At 41.6% G+C, this 14,514-nt stretch overlaps 1 protein-coding gene and 1 long non-coding RNA gene across 4 annotated transcripts in view; one reads left to right on the top strand and one right to left on the bottom strand.

Moving 5' to 3' along the window:
• OSBPL10 (oxysterol binding protein like 10) overlaps positions 1–14,514 on the bottom strand; it is a 116,135-nt gene that overhangs the window by 16,456 nt on the left and 85,165 nt on the right. For 2 of the 3 annotated variants that reach the window (XM_020799472.3, XM_020799471.3), the window contains one exon: positions 229–694. In XM_020799472.3, coding sequence (XP_020655131.3) covers positions 229–694 — 466 coding nt within the window. The remainder of the gene's footprint in view (positions 1–228; positions 695–14,514) is intronic. The other variant, XR_013537269.1, reaches the window with a different exon arrangement.
• Positions 1,783–14,474, top strand: LOC144583489 (uncharacterized). The gene is made up of 2 exons (XR_013537272.1): positions 1,783–2,222; positions 11,884–14,474. It is a non-coding gene; the product is annotated as an uncharacterized LOC144583489 (long non-coding RNA).

The raw sequence follows: 14,514 nt of genomic DNA on the forward strand, positions 1-14,514 counted from the left end.
AATTGTTTGATTCATTTCCCTTAATCTCTTATGTAATAAGGTGCACTTCTATCTCGTTTCAGTGTCCAGAGGCTGAAAAACATGCCAAGTGGTTGACAGCTGCTTCCCCCAGGGTATCTTGTGAGAGGGTTGCAATGGTTGAATTTCTTTAGTACTATTCTTCAATGCCTTCCAAAATTCTGCTTAATAAGCAAGCATGCTATAAAATCTCTATGTGGCATGTCTTACCTTCACCTACCATAGAAACACCTATAGACATTCCCATGAATTTGCTTTTGGTCCAGACGTGAACATTTGCACACATCTTCTTCTCCTTGCACTCACAATAAAAACAAGATACTGGGGGGTGATGGGATACTTGTTCAGCTACAAACTGCAGCTTGTAGCAGTCTGGCGAAGTCTGGCCCTTAAGACCTGGAGAGGCACTGTTAGCTCGCAATGGTTTCACCTTGTCTTTAGGCACATCCCAAGAGCAATGAAAAGTTTCTCCGATAATGGGGTTATAGGGCTTCTTGGCAACAGCTCCTTTTCGGCCTTCATGAAAGGCTGTGAGATAATACTCCACAAAGTAAATGATTCTTTCCTCAGGAGTGGTTCCACTTGAAACTGACAGAAGAAGGTCTGGATGGGCCAAGAAGTTGGCATACATCTCCAGCAGGGACCTCTTCTCCAAAATAAAAGTAGGAAGGACTACCTGCATTGAACATTAAAAGGCAATTAGTATTATTTTTTTTCATGGCTACACCAAAAAGAACAAATTGCAATATTTACTGAATGGGGGTGAAAAACCCTAGCCTTCCTCTTAATGCTGCCAGAACTCTCCATCTCAGGATTTTCTATGTAAATAATGAATGACGGCAACACTTCTTGCCTTTGGTCAATTATACTAGCCATTTTCTATTCTCTAGAGTTGTCAATAGTCCTCCAAGTAACAAGGTTGTGCTATTCAAGCTGCCTGGGTTCTCTCATTGTCTTACTATGCTTAGCTACTAAGTGAATCAATTGTTTGCTGACAGCAATCATTGTTTACCCAAGTGGCACATCAGTTGGGTTCAAGTTAATGGAGTTCTACTAGAAATCTGCCAACTCTGGCAGCTGGCAGGCTGGATAAAGGACAAAGAAATCTGTATTTGGAACCCAGGAGGGCTGCTGTATTTGAATCCAAGAGTGACAAAAGCATTGCTCATGGTTTCACTTTAAGAAGAATTAAATTGATTCCAACAGTTATAAGAGCATGTTATTTCACATTCCCTTGCCACCTGTCTCCAGTTTTTGCATGCAGTGCTTCAGCTATGCCAAGAATATTTATTTTATTTTATTTTATTTATTTATTATAAGATTTTTATCCCACCCTTCTACACAGGAGTCTACTCAGGGCGGCTCACAATATATTGTGCACAAAACGGATTTTAAAACAAACAATTAAAATCTACAATGATAATATAATCAATATGGGAAGATAACAAAAACCCAAGAAAAGTGGAAATCAAGTATTGGCAGGAGGGAAGGCCTGCCTGAAGAGCCCTGCCTCAGCCACCAGGGAGCGAAGAGGATCGCATTTGATTGAAAGTGTCAGAGGTGGATAATTGTATGAGTGGTATTGGTGGGAATAAAGTAATTCCCTGTTTGAATAAGTCATGAATGCATCCCTGATGGAGTTCCCGTCTGCTCCAGCTCGAGAGCAATAGACACTGCATTTGGCATTCACACTCGAAGCGAAGACATCGATGGTAGGTACTCTCCAACGGCGACAGAGCTGATCGAAAATGGTCTCCTTGAGGGACTGCTTGTGAGTCCTCAATGTCATACAGCTGAGATGATCTGCTAAGTATTTGTCGTCCGTCGAAATATGTACTGCAATAGGGAAGATGTGATGTTGGTAACACCATTCCCACAGGTTGATGGCTAGGGACAGGAGGGATAAAGAATGTGTTCCTCCCTGTTTGTTTACATAATATAGGGCAGTTGTATTGTCCATTGCCAGTTGCACCACTCGACCCTCGATGATTGGAAGAAAGGCATGGAAAGCTCTAATGATCACTAAGAGCTCAAGATGGTTGATGTGAAGTGATTGTCCTTGTCTTGTCCATAGGCCATGAATTTTGAGATGAAGACAATGTGCTCCCCAGCCAGATGGGCTGGAGTTGGGGGTGACCTGCACCGTCGGATGGAAGAGCAGGAATGGTTGTCCAATATGGAGGTTTGACATCAATGTCCACCAAGTGAGTTGATTGACCAATTCTGGTATCACAGTCAATTTCATGGATGGGTGGTCTATCACCGGGTTGAATAGTGGCAGGTACCACAATTGGAGCGACCTCATTTTGAGTCGGGCATGCTGGATTACCAATGTTGTGGATGTCATGAGCCCGAGGTGTTGAACATGATGGGCTGAAATGGAAGTTTGAAATCGAAAGGGGCAAATTTCCTTCTATAAAGTTAAACTCGTTTCAGGGGGATGAAGGCCCTGGCTTGCATGGAGTTGAAGAGGGCTCCGATGTAGGTGACTTTCTGTGCTCATTTGAGATGAGATGAGATTATTTTGAGTTTGAGATTCTGAAGTGTGTCAAGCGTGCTGGTTGTAGCTCTCATGGCGTTTTGGTATGATGTCACAACTATCAGCCAGTCGTCTATGTATGGGTAGATGTCTATACCCTAAAGGCAGTGCGACTGGTGCCATGCACTTTGTGAAAGTCCTTGGCATTGTGGAAAGCCCGAATGGTAGGGAACAGAATTGGTACATGATGTTGTCGAATTGGAATCTGAGAAATTTTTAATGAAATGGATGGATTGAAATATAGAAGTAAGTGTCCAGTACACCGATCACAACAAACCATTCTCCCCTTTATCTGGGGTTTTAGAAAAGGCTGGCGTTGATGGGACTGATTTCGATTCTGAAAGGATGATGTCGATAGTGGTGGACCTTGGTTGTGATCTGAACTGTCTTCTATCCTTGACTTGGCATCATCAGACAATCTGGTGGATCTAAGCCAGGCGTGTCAGCACAACACTATCAAGGATGCTAGGGTCTTCAATGCTGCATCGGCTGCATGTCTAGCCACAATCCTTTGTAGTTTTGTCAGCGAGGTGGTCTCGGTATGGGCATTAATCAGTTCTGATTGAGTCAGGTGCGGATTCCAGTATTGGGAGAATTTGGTTCCAAAGTTGGTGCTGATAAGCACCCATCGCCGCTTGATAGTTGGCGACTTTAAGTGAAAAGGATTAGAGTGAATAAATTCGTCTACCGATTATGTCAATTTTCTGACCCTCCTTATAGTAGGGGCCACTGAAGACTTATTTCTGGCTCTGGACTGGTTGGACTCATCAATTATAGAATTGGGAGTAGGATGTTTGGCCAAAAACTCGGTGTCCATTCTATGCATCTTGTACAGGCTTTCAGTCCGTCTTGAGATTTGTAGTGTAGATGATGGCTTGCCCCATGCTTCCTTGATTAGTTTGAGCATCGATGGAATAAAAGTAAGACTAAGTGGAGGTGTCCTTTCTTGATTTATGTTGTTGAAGATTATATCTGCCTCAGGTGATGGAGGTTCTTCGACATGTAGTTGTAGGGATTTAACCATTCTGGATATCATCTGTGAATAAGAAGTGAAATCCTCTGAAGGAGATGGAGGATGATTATCGATAGCATCTGAGGTTGGTGTAGGGAGGTTGGATGGTAAGCTAGGGCGTATCGCACATGCTTCAGTTCTTGATAATATGAATGTCCTTGGTATGCTTCCATGTGATATGGATCGCAATATGGGCCAACTTCCTCCATGTCAAAATGATGGTACCGTGGAAAATTGGTACACTGGTAGTACTCTCCGTATGGAGGCATATATCGAGGAGGAGAAATATGCTTTCGCTTCTCCTGATGTTTTCGGGGAGAGTGTTGAGGAGAGTCCGATCCCAAAAGTTGGACTTTAATCGCCTGCCCTGATGCAGGACTAGAATGGGCCTAGGCCTGGCTGGATGGCACATCAGCCATTGAGAGGCCAGTGTGGGGAGATAGGCTACCAGTTGACACCGGAGCGTGAGCCTTTTTTGTTCATGGCCATCTCCCAAAAGTGAGATCGGAACCTTTGGAGCCTTTGTTTAAGTGCCGGCTTGGTCAATTTTTTACATGCCGCACAAGAATGGGTTGGGTGTTGCTTCCCCAAGCAGAATAAACAGCATTTGTGGCCATCAGGTAAAAGGATCTTATTTGAACAGCCGACACACCTTTTAAAAGGACATAAAGAGCAGGAAACCAGAGGGAGAGACGGTTGAAGAGATGGGGGAGTGGCAGGAAGCCAAAAGTGGGAAAGGCAAAGAAACGGAAGTAACAGAGGAACGTCGATTAGTTGATTGGAAAACAGGAAGGTATCAATTTAGGTGTTGATTAGAAGAGGAAATACTAATATAGTTGCTAAAAATCGGTCAGAAACACGCTCTATTATTCTGGAGAACCGCTCAGCACGGCGGGAAAAAGGAACTGAGGGGAATCTTAGGTGGTTGGAGCATGTGCTCCACAGGGAACATCCCACTAACTTTGTACTTTTAAGCTCTAAAATCTTCTGAGACATTCAGCGCAGGTGCAAAACAACCCATTTGTGTGCATTCACAGAGGCCACGAAGAACCACCACTTCCTGCTTGAGCAATCTAATCAGAAAGAATGGTTAACACAACCTGAGAGACCATCTAGTGATACAAGTCTCTATTCTAAGAGATAAAAACAAGTGGTCTAATCAAGTTAGAATGGATACTAAAAGGAAAGAATAAGATCTCTTCATTTTTTAGGATTTGCAGCTGTAGGGGACTTGCAGAGAGGAACTGTCAAGGGGAGAAGGGGAAATGCATATCTATAGTATCAATTTCTCCTAAGCAGATACCTCAGATTGGCAGGGCCACACAAGGAAATACCTTTCCCAGTAACTTAGGAAGAGTAATAGCTTTGGTGCTGAATGGAGCACAACAGCAGCTCCGGAATAACGCCTAGTCACACTGATCCGCCTACCCAATGTCATAGGTGTGATAAACAATGCTCTTTGCCGGGTTGGCTGAATCTATTGATGGACACAGAAACCAGCTCTAAAATGTAACAGAAGTATGATTGCTATTTATAGAGGCAATGTTTTCACACTAGAGAGGCAAAAAATAAGGAAGCATGAAAACTTTATTCCACACATGACTATACAAACTGCTTGAACACATCACAGCAGCTACATGCAAAGCCGCTACAAAGCTATTCCTATGCCTCCCCCACACCCCAAACACCCAAAAGTTTTACTTGGAAAACTATTGTATAGTAAAACCATTTGAGAAGAAACTTGGCAATGTTCTTCACAGCTAATACCAATAATTATGCACTATCAATTCTGACTTATGGTGACCCTTTCCAGGGTTTCCTAGATAGAGGATACTCAGAAGTGGTTTACCATTCCCTTCTTCTGGGGACATTTCTGGTATTCTGCAGCTTGCCAAAGGCCACACAGGCTGACTCTTCTCCCTGGAGGCACTGTGGGGAACAGAACTCCCAACCTCTGGCTCCACAACCAGATACCTAAATCGCTGAACTATCCAGCCAGCTAATATTGACTTAATAGGAAGAAATGAATTGAGACTGCGTGAGGCATAAATAGAATGAGTAACCTGTAATCCTCTAGTTACCACAAGACTGTAATTTCTATCATCTCTCACCATTATCTGTACTGGTAGTATTGATGGGAGTTGTAGCCCAACAACATAACAATGAATCAAGCTTTTATAGATACACACTGTAGTGTATATATGTCTACTACCAAGTTATTACTAAGATAATCAGCATTTACAGCAGGTTGAAGGCAGGGATGAAATGCTTCATCTGGCAGAGCATATGAGGTTACATAATAAGCAAGACCGTCATGGAGAAAAACACAATCAAAGTTTGTTTTTTTTCAAGAAGGAGTCTCTCTTATCAACCCTACTCCCTGTTGCAATTTTAAATTTAATAAGGAACAGATCCTGAAATAACAGATGCAGCATTTGGATTTCATAAAAAGAAGAGAATATAAACAAAAAATGACATAAACTCCCCGTTTCATGACAGCAAAATGCTGCATCTCACACAATGAATCAAGCTTTTATAGATAAAATAACAGCAGTCACAAAAACTACAAATGATACTGCCATTGTTCACTCAAAAAGTGGGGGCAGATTAAGTAAAGAAAATGCAGGGAGAATTAAAATTTTGATGTGAACCGGGGCTTCATCAACTGAACTGACTAATATCCAGATCAAAATATAATAATCATTCAAAATTCACACTTCTCCAAATCTTCAATGTAATACTTAACTCCAAAAGAAAAGAAAATGCATTTAGCTAACCAGCCCCTATGGTTGTAATAATATGGCACTAGTGCAGTTGATCACATTTTCCACTACAAATTACCACTTAAACATGGCTACTGTTATTGGTATGAGCTATTTGTTCTAATGTTATTTGTTCTGTCCATCAAGACTCTCATGGAAAAAAAGCTTGAGAGCCAAAGCTTTCTCCTCTCATCTGACTGAGAACAATGGAAACATATTAAAATAAACTATGAATTATTGACTCCAAATCAGTATAATCCTAACAACAGAGGACCCAGTTTTCAATATTAAAATTGTAAATATTACAAAAAGTATATACTGGAATGAGAGATCTAGTGCACCATGCAATGAAAAAGCAAGATGGATAAATTTATTGGTTCTCCCAAAATGGAAAGACACCTGAGAGTCATCAATTCCATGGCACATGGTATAGCTGTGCTTAAACCAGCTATGTACCTCTTTTAGGCTCTCCAAGCAACATCTGTGAAGAGGTGACAGAAGGACAGAGTTCTCACCACTTTACAATCTCAGCTCTGATCTACTACTATGCATCTCACTCTCCAGCAATAAGACAAATGGAACTAAAACAAGTAATTGACGGGTGGGGCACTCAATTCATCTCAATGAAATAAGGAAATCACTCTTGAGCAATATGTGTGGAGAAGGAATGGAGATATAAATGCTTTATTTGAAAGGAGTCGCTCCAGGTGCTTACAATCCTGTATTTCAAATCACCACAGCTCTGTGTAAAATAAACAAATGTCCACTAAGATCTCAGAAATCTACAAGAAAAACATGAGTGCTCCCATTGTTGTGCTCCCCAGCAACAGACATATAGTGGCATATTGACACTGATTCTGGAGGCAACATATATTATACAGGCAATGTGTAGCCTGTATAATTAAATTGTAAACCGCACGGAGAGTGCTTGTAGCGCTATGGGGCGGTATATAAGTCCAAAAATAAATAAAAATAAATAAATAAATATTTTATTTATTTAAAATATTTTACACAACCTTTCTCCTTGAAAAGGACACAAGGCAGCTTAGAACAATGAAAGGCAATATTTAAAGTTGAATGTTGAAAGCAATGAGTATACTACAGTGTTTAACATCATTAAAAGACAATATTTTAAACTACAAACAATGAACAAGGAGGCAGCTTACATCATTAGCAAGCAATATTAAGGCAAAGATCAATAAGTAAACAAAAAGATTAAAAATGTCACTCTGAGAAATGGAAAACACAAGTAGTACTAAAATCCAGTCAAACCAGTAATGCATAATCTATCTAAATTCACACACAGGTAGCTGGTTACTGAGGGAAGGCTTGATATAACCAATCCTAACCAGTTAGCTACTCATGGCCCAGTCTCCTATAAAGTCAATCATTCACAGAAACACATATGTCTAACTGACCACTAAAAACAAAAAGAACCATTTCCAGCAAACTCATACTATGAGTCAAACAAATACTTTGTGAAGAAGGCTGTATCAGAGTCAGATCTCAGTGATAGTTCAGTTCTGCCAAGTTATTACTTACTTCTCCCTGCGTATACCAAATTTTGCATTAGACCGCACAATGGTCAGGCAAGAGTTTGTACCAAGAGAACATACTGTATTTTAAAACACTGAAACAGAACTCTGTAACTTAATCATGTGCTAACTAAAATGAAGACAGACAAAAGCCCATCAATACCAAGGGCCCAAAGTGGGCAAGGTGGGGGGGCTGCAATCCACACCACAGAGGTACAAAGGTAAGGCTGATTCTCAAGTGGCCCTACCTAATATTGCTCAATAAAGCAAGACAAATTAGTCAGAGACACCAAATGAATCCAGATGACAAGGTGTGTAAAGAATATGAAATTTAGTTTCTGATCTCCTAAAAACAAAATCAGTGTTATAAATATGCAGCATCCATTTTATCATGTATTTCTAAAACTAATTTACTGAGCCCCCCCCCAAAGAATCTTTAAGAAAATGTTAAACGTGACGGCCTCCTTCTAGTATCATTCCTATCCCCACTGCAATGTGCTCTGTAATGTTCTCGACCGTGAAAATTAATTTTAATAGTACTGAATTCCATCATTGCCATCATTTAATTCACACAGAAAATGTGTATTTCACTAATGCCTCCACTTTTAAATGGTCCTTTCTATATCTTTCACTCTGTGAAGTCAGACCTCGAAACCATTTTCTTTCCATGCATTATTCAAAAAAGCTCTCTTATCATCAGTGTATGAGGTTACAAAAACAATCAAAATCAATTGTTTTCTGACCTTCCTATGTTCAGAAAAATGACACACACTCAAAATAACAGCCTAGTATAACAGCCTTTCTCCTCCAGTACTCTTACTGTCTCTTGCTCTTGCATTCCTCCCTATTCATTATGCTTGTACAGTGGTGCCTCGCTTAACGATTAAATCGCTTAACGAGGGGCTCTGGGCCATCGCTGGAGCATTCGCTCAGCGATGGCCCTTATGGCATTTTTTTGCTTTGCGATATTCGCTAAGTGATTCGCATAACGAAGCGGGGGAGAACAGCTGATCGGCAGTTCCAAAATGGCCGCCGGAAGGTCCGCACTGCATTTTCGCGCCCTGCCCTCACTTACCGAGGGCGTGAAAATGGCGGCGCTATGGAGGAAGATCGCTTAACGGTGAGTTTTAAAGCCATAGCATCCATTTTATTGAACTTCGTTCAATGCGTTTCTATGGCTTTTTCATTTCCGTTTAGCGATGTTTCGCTATAGCGGTTAATCCGGAACGGATTAACCTCGCTATGCGAGGCACCACTGTATATAAGTTTTCCAGAACTATAGTTACCTGCGTATTACCCACATGGCTGAAGGACTGCATCACCCAGCAAGCACTATTTTATAAGTTATTATAAAGTAAATTCCTATTCTAACATCTTTGTTCTCTGTTAACTCATGGCTGAAAAAAACATAAAAATGAAACATCTGGCTTTTAAGTCCTGCGTATGGCCTTGGAATTAAAATTTGGTTTTTCTGAACTATTGTAAATGAAGTACCACCTGCATATAGATTAGAGTTCTCTCAACCATGTTCTGATTTGCAGCTGATTGTATTTCTTAAGGGACAGGCCTATTTTAATCAGCTGCAATTGCTGACTTCAGTTTCCCACATGTATGTTATGCAGATCTGTAATTTTATGACAATAGGATGTTAATGCCCTGATTTATAATTCTCAGTACAGAATATATAAAATAATATATATTATGTTTCTCTCTATATTAGAACGGGACAGCTGACACTGGCAAGGAACAGAAGTGGTTCAACATAGGTTCTGGCATTACTGAAGGAGAGGAGAAGGTGGTGGAGAAAGAGGAGGAAAAGACCATAACCCATAGCTCTGTACTTGGAACCATATTTTGGATACTGCCTCATTTTCACTGCCCAAAAGCAGGGAGGAGAAATAAAAAAGAGAGGTTACCTACCTGTAACAATGGTTCTTCTAGTGGTCCTCTATGAATTCACACAATTGGGTTGTTCTGCACCTGCGCAGGATGTTTCGGAAGTTTCTAGAGCTTAAAAACATGTGACAATGCGATTCCCCCGTGGAGCACATGCTCCGCCTTCCCAAGGTCACTCAGTTCCTTCAATAGTCAAGGTATTGTATTAAAGACAACGTGACGGACAGAGGGGAGGAAGGGTGGGATGTGTGAATTCATACAGGACCACTAGAAGAACCATGGTTACAGGTAGATAACCTCTCTTTCTTCTTTGTGGCCTCTGTGAATGCACACAATTGGGTGACTGACAAGCTCACTTACTAGATGGTGGGACGTCATGGTACGAGACGTCCCACCATTTTTTCTTTCTTTATTTTTCTTTCTTTATTTTTTACTTTATTTTTCCCATCTTGTAAATTGTTGTGGAAGTTATTTAAGTTATTTATATAATAATTTTTGTGCTATTTTACTTGTTGTTTTATATTGTATTGGAAGCTGCCTAGAGTTGTCGCAAGACCAGATCGGTGGGATATTAAATCAATCAATCAATCAATCAATAAGAGATGTCAGTATCGCTCTGTCAAATGCAGCATCATTCTTTGCCCTGACATAAAGGCAATAATATTTCACAAAGGTTGAAGGATTAGACCAGGTAGCTGCTCTGCTAATTCTATTCCACGGTGGAGAGCAGTAGATGCTGATAGTGCTCTGGTGGACTGCACTTTTAAGTGTTCAGGAGGTTTCTTGCCTGAAAGTTCATAATTCAATGAGATAGCCTGAAAAATCCAGCGAGAGATGGTTTGAGCTGTTGCTGGAGCACCCTTGTGAGGACCTTGGAAACATAGGAAGAGTCTTGGAGACTTCCTGAATATTCTTGTCCTATTAATATAGAAAGTCAGAGACCTTCGGATGTCTATCATATGGAGCATGCACTCGATGGGTGTAAAAGGAGAAGGGAACAGAGTTGGCAATATCAATGGCTGATTTAGATGGAAATCGGAGACAATTTTTGGTAAAAACAATAAATCAAAATATAAGGTGACCTTGTCTGGATGGAATTGGAGATAAGGTGGATCAGATCTGAGAGCCACTAATTCACTGGCACATTTGGCAGATGTTATTGCCACAAGAAATGATGTTTTCAAAGAAAATAACCTAAGATCACAGGTGGCCATTGGTTCAAAAGGTGGTCTAGTGAGGGAGTTGAGGACCAGTTGTAATTACCACTCTGGTATAGGTCATTGTGTTGAAGACTGAATATTTTGGAGTCCTTCAGGAATGAGTGAAGGAGATGAAAGATTTCCATTTATTTTGAGATAGTTTCTGGGTAGATGGCTTTCAAGCCGATCCAGGACACTTCGAATGGCGGGAATATTCTCCAGGCTGTCAGGTTCAGAGAGAGGATGTCGGGGTGGAGGATCATCCCGTTGCTCTGAGAAAGTTGGGTATCAACGGCAGGTGGAATACGTCGGTCAACATCGATCTCAGATGGGTGAACCACGGTTGATGTGGCCACCACGGAGCGATGAAGATGGCATCAGCTTAGGATTGTCGTAGTCGAATGACCAATCTTTGGATGAGAGTAATTGGTGGGAACAGGTAGAGTAGTTCTCCAGTCCAGTCCGTCATAAACACATTGCCAAGTGATTTTGGGTTGATGCCAGCTCAAGAGCAATACCATTGGCATTTGGTGTTGGCCTCTGAGGCAAAGATATTGATGGACGGAAGTCCCCATCGGTGGCAGAGGAGATCGAAGACTTAGTCGTTCAGTGCCCACTTGTGTGTCCCTATGGTAAGACGACTCAGGCGATCTGTGAGGCAGTTGTCCTCTGTGGAGACATGGACTGCCACTGGGAAAATGTGGTGGAGGTAGCACCATTTCCACAGTTCTATCTCAAGATATAAAAGTGATAGGGAGCGGGTACCTCCTTGTTTTTTGACACAGTACAGCGCTGTGGTGTTGTCTGTAGCTATCTGTACTGCTCGTCCTGCAATAAGTGGTAGGAAGGCATGAAAAGCTTTGATGATTGCCAAATGTTCTAGATGGTTGATATGTAATGACTGCTCTCATTTCGCCCACAGACCGTGTATTCTGTGATGTTGACAATGGGCTCCCCATCCCGATGGGCTGGCCTCTGTAGTGACTTGTGTGGATAGTTGCAGAGGTTGGAAGGGTTTGCCTACTATCAAATGAGGGAGGAACATCTACCAGGTAAGTTGATTGGCAATTTCTGGTGTTACTGTGAGATGTTTGGACTGCTGATCTGTTATGGGGTTAATTAGTGACAGGAACCACACTTGCAGTGATCTCATTTTGAGCCGTGCTTGTTGAATGACAGCTGTTGTAGATGCCATGAGCTGTAGTAGATGCCATGAGGAGATGCTGAGTTTGGTGTGCCGATACCGATGCTAAGGGTCGGAATGGTCAGATAGCTTGTTTTAATTTGGTGATCATCTCTTGTGGTAGGAAGGCTCTGGCTCAGAGAGAGTCAAAGTACGTGCCGATGTAGGTGGCAGTCTGCAAGGGTTCCAAGTGAGACTTGGCAGTGTTCATTTTGAGACCTAAGCTTTGAAGAGTGTCAAGGGTTAACTCTGTAGCTCTGATTGCATCATGGTAGGAAGGAGCAACTATTAACCAATCGTCTATATATGGGGAAATGGTGACTCCCTGGAGTCAGAGGTAAGCTGTGACTGTTGCCATACATTTGGTGAATGTTCTCGATGCTGTGGAAAGTCTGAAGGGAAGGGAGAAGAATAGGTACGATACGTTGTTGGATCTGAATTGAAGAAATTTGTGATGGAGTGGATGGATGGAAACATGGAAGTGTAGCGAACTTTGTCATGATCGCCTTTGAAGTCACTATCCCCCTGGTCTTCACAAGGCTTACGCTCTTCTTTCCTCCTTGCTGCCACCAGATGTTAATATCAAGTCAAAGCCTGGATATGTGTGATGCCAAAACACAAATCATTTATTTAACAAGGGAAGATGATAATCAGTGAGGACAAGTAGAATCAATTACTGGATGTAAATCACTTATATTGGATCTATTAGAATAATTTTTCTTAACTCTTTTAACCCTCTATTTCAATCTCCGTGCTTTGAGTTCTCTAACTCACTTTTTTCTTTTCAAACCACACCCAGTCTCTCACACACTCTCTCTCCCAGCCTTTTTATCTTTTCCAGTCCCCCCTTGTACCGCCTTCCATTCTCTCATTGGTTCTTGCATGAATGTTCCGCAATGATGGGCAGGTGAGGTCAGGGCTGTTCACTACAGGAAGTAAGCATCTTGCACGTCGGTAACGATGGACCAGTCTCCCTTTGAAAGGAGGGAGATGACAGTTTTGAGAGTTAGCATTCGAAAGCATCAGGGTAGAATAAACTTGTTGAGGCTCCTGAGATCAAGAATAGGATGAAGCCCTCTGTCCTTTTTGGGAACCGTAAAGTATCTGGAGTAGAATCCTTCATGCAATGAAGAGGAAGGGACTATGAAGGCTCAACATGTATCACCCACCCTGATGAACGAGGGTTTGAATGGGCCTAGGCCCATTGCACATCAGCTGGGGATAGGCCTGTACTAAACAACAGACTAGCGATAGAAACTATAGCCTCGGCCGGTGTCAAAGTAGGATCATCCCTGTCTGAAGTTGAAACAGGGGCCTCTCAAGATGATTCTTCTAGAATGGGTAATGAAATCATTGGTTGAGGAGGGTCAGTCTGAGTGAAATTTGTCATTTTCTCTGGGGTTTTTTGTCTTGACTTTGTCTTTCTTCTTTTTAAATGATTCATCAAAATGGGTCGGAGCTCCAGAAATGGGAGTTGAGCTCGACTTCAAAGACAGCTTCGAAAGTTCTTTTTGCCAAGATGGAATTGGCACTGGGCTCGATATGGAGCGAGCTGTTTCAGAGCGAGCCATTTCTTTAGAAATTGGCAATGTCATTGGTTCCGTGGTCGGATTGAGGGATCTTTCCCATAGGTAAGATCTTAATCGTTGTAACCGTAATTTGAATGCTGGTTTGGTGAGTTTTTTACGCTCCAGACACAAGTGAGTCTTATGTTGTTCTCCTAGACAAAATAAGCAATGGTCATGCCCATCTGTTAGCGGTATTTTATTGGTGCAAATGATGCACCGTTTGAATGGTCCTGGGGGGCAATAAAATAAGAGGAGGAAAAACTGGTGATGGGGGGGAGAAAAAACACAGGAAGAGAAAAAACTGTGAATGGGGAGAAATAGTTGCTAAACACAGGGGAATGTCAAAGAATATTGATTGGAATCAATTATAGAATGATTAGAATGAAATACTCTCTGTGTATAGCTCTAGCATTCCAAAGTATGTCCTACCGAAGCGGTGGTAAAAAGGAACTAAGGGGACTTTGGGAGGGCAGAGCACATGTTTTCAAGCTCTAAAAACCTCTGAACCGTCCTGCGCAGGTGCAGAGCAAACCAACTGTGTGCATTCACAGAGGCCACAAAGAAGAAAGCTAGTTCTTGGTTTCAAGGCTATCTCTTGGAAGGAACAGTGGTAACATTCAGTGAATTTAAATGTTAAAGATTTGTATGAGAACAGCATGGTTCCTGCTTGGTAAAGTTGATTTCCTAGCATATATAGAGTGGCAGAAGGTTATGTAGTAGCAGATTTTGGGATAAGGCTGTCACTAAAGACAAACAAGAAAACTAATTCAATAGCAAGTAATTAAAAAAAAACCAATACAGT

The sequence above is a fragment of the Pogona vitticeps genome, chromosome 6, assembly GCF_051106095.1.
Source record: "Pogona vitticeps strain Pit_001003342236 chromosome 6, PviZW2.1, whole genome shotgun sequence".
Lineage (NCBI taxonomy): Eukaryota > Metazoa > Chordata > Lepidosauria > Squamata > Agamidae > Pogona > Pogona vitticeps.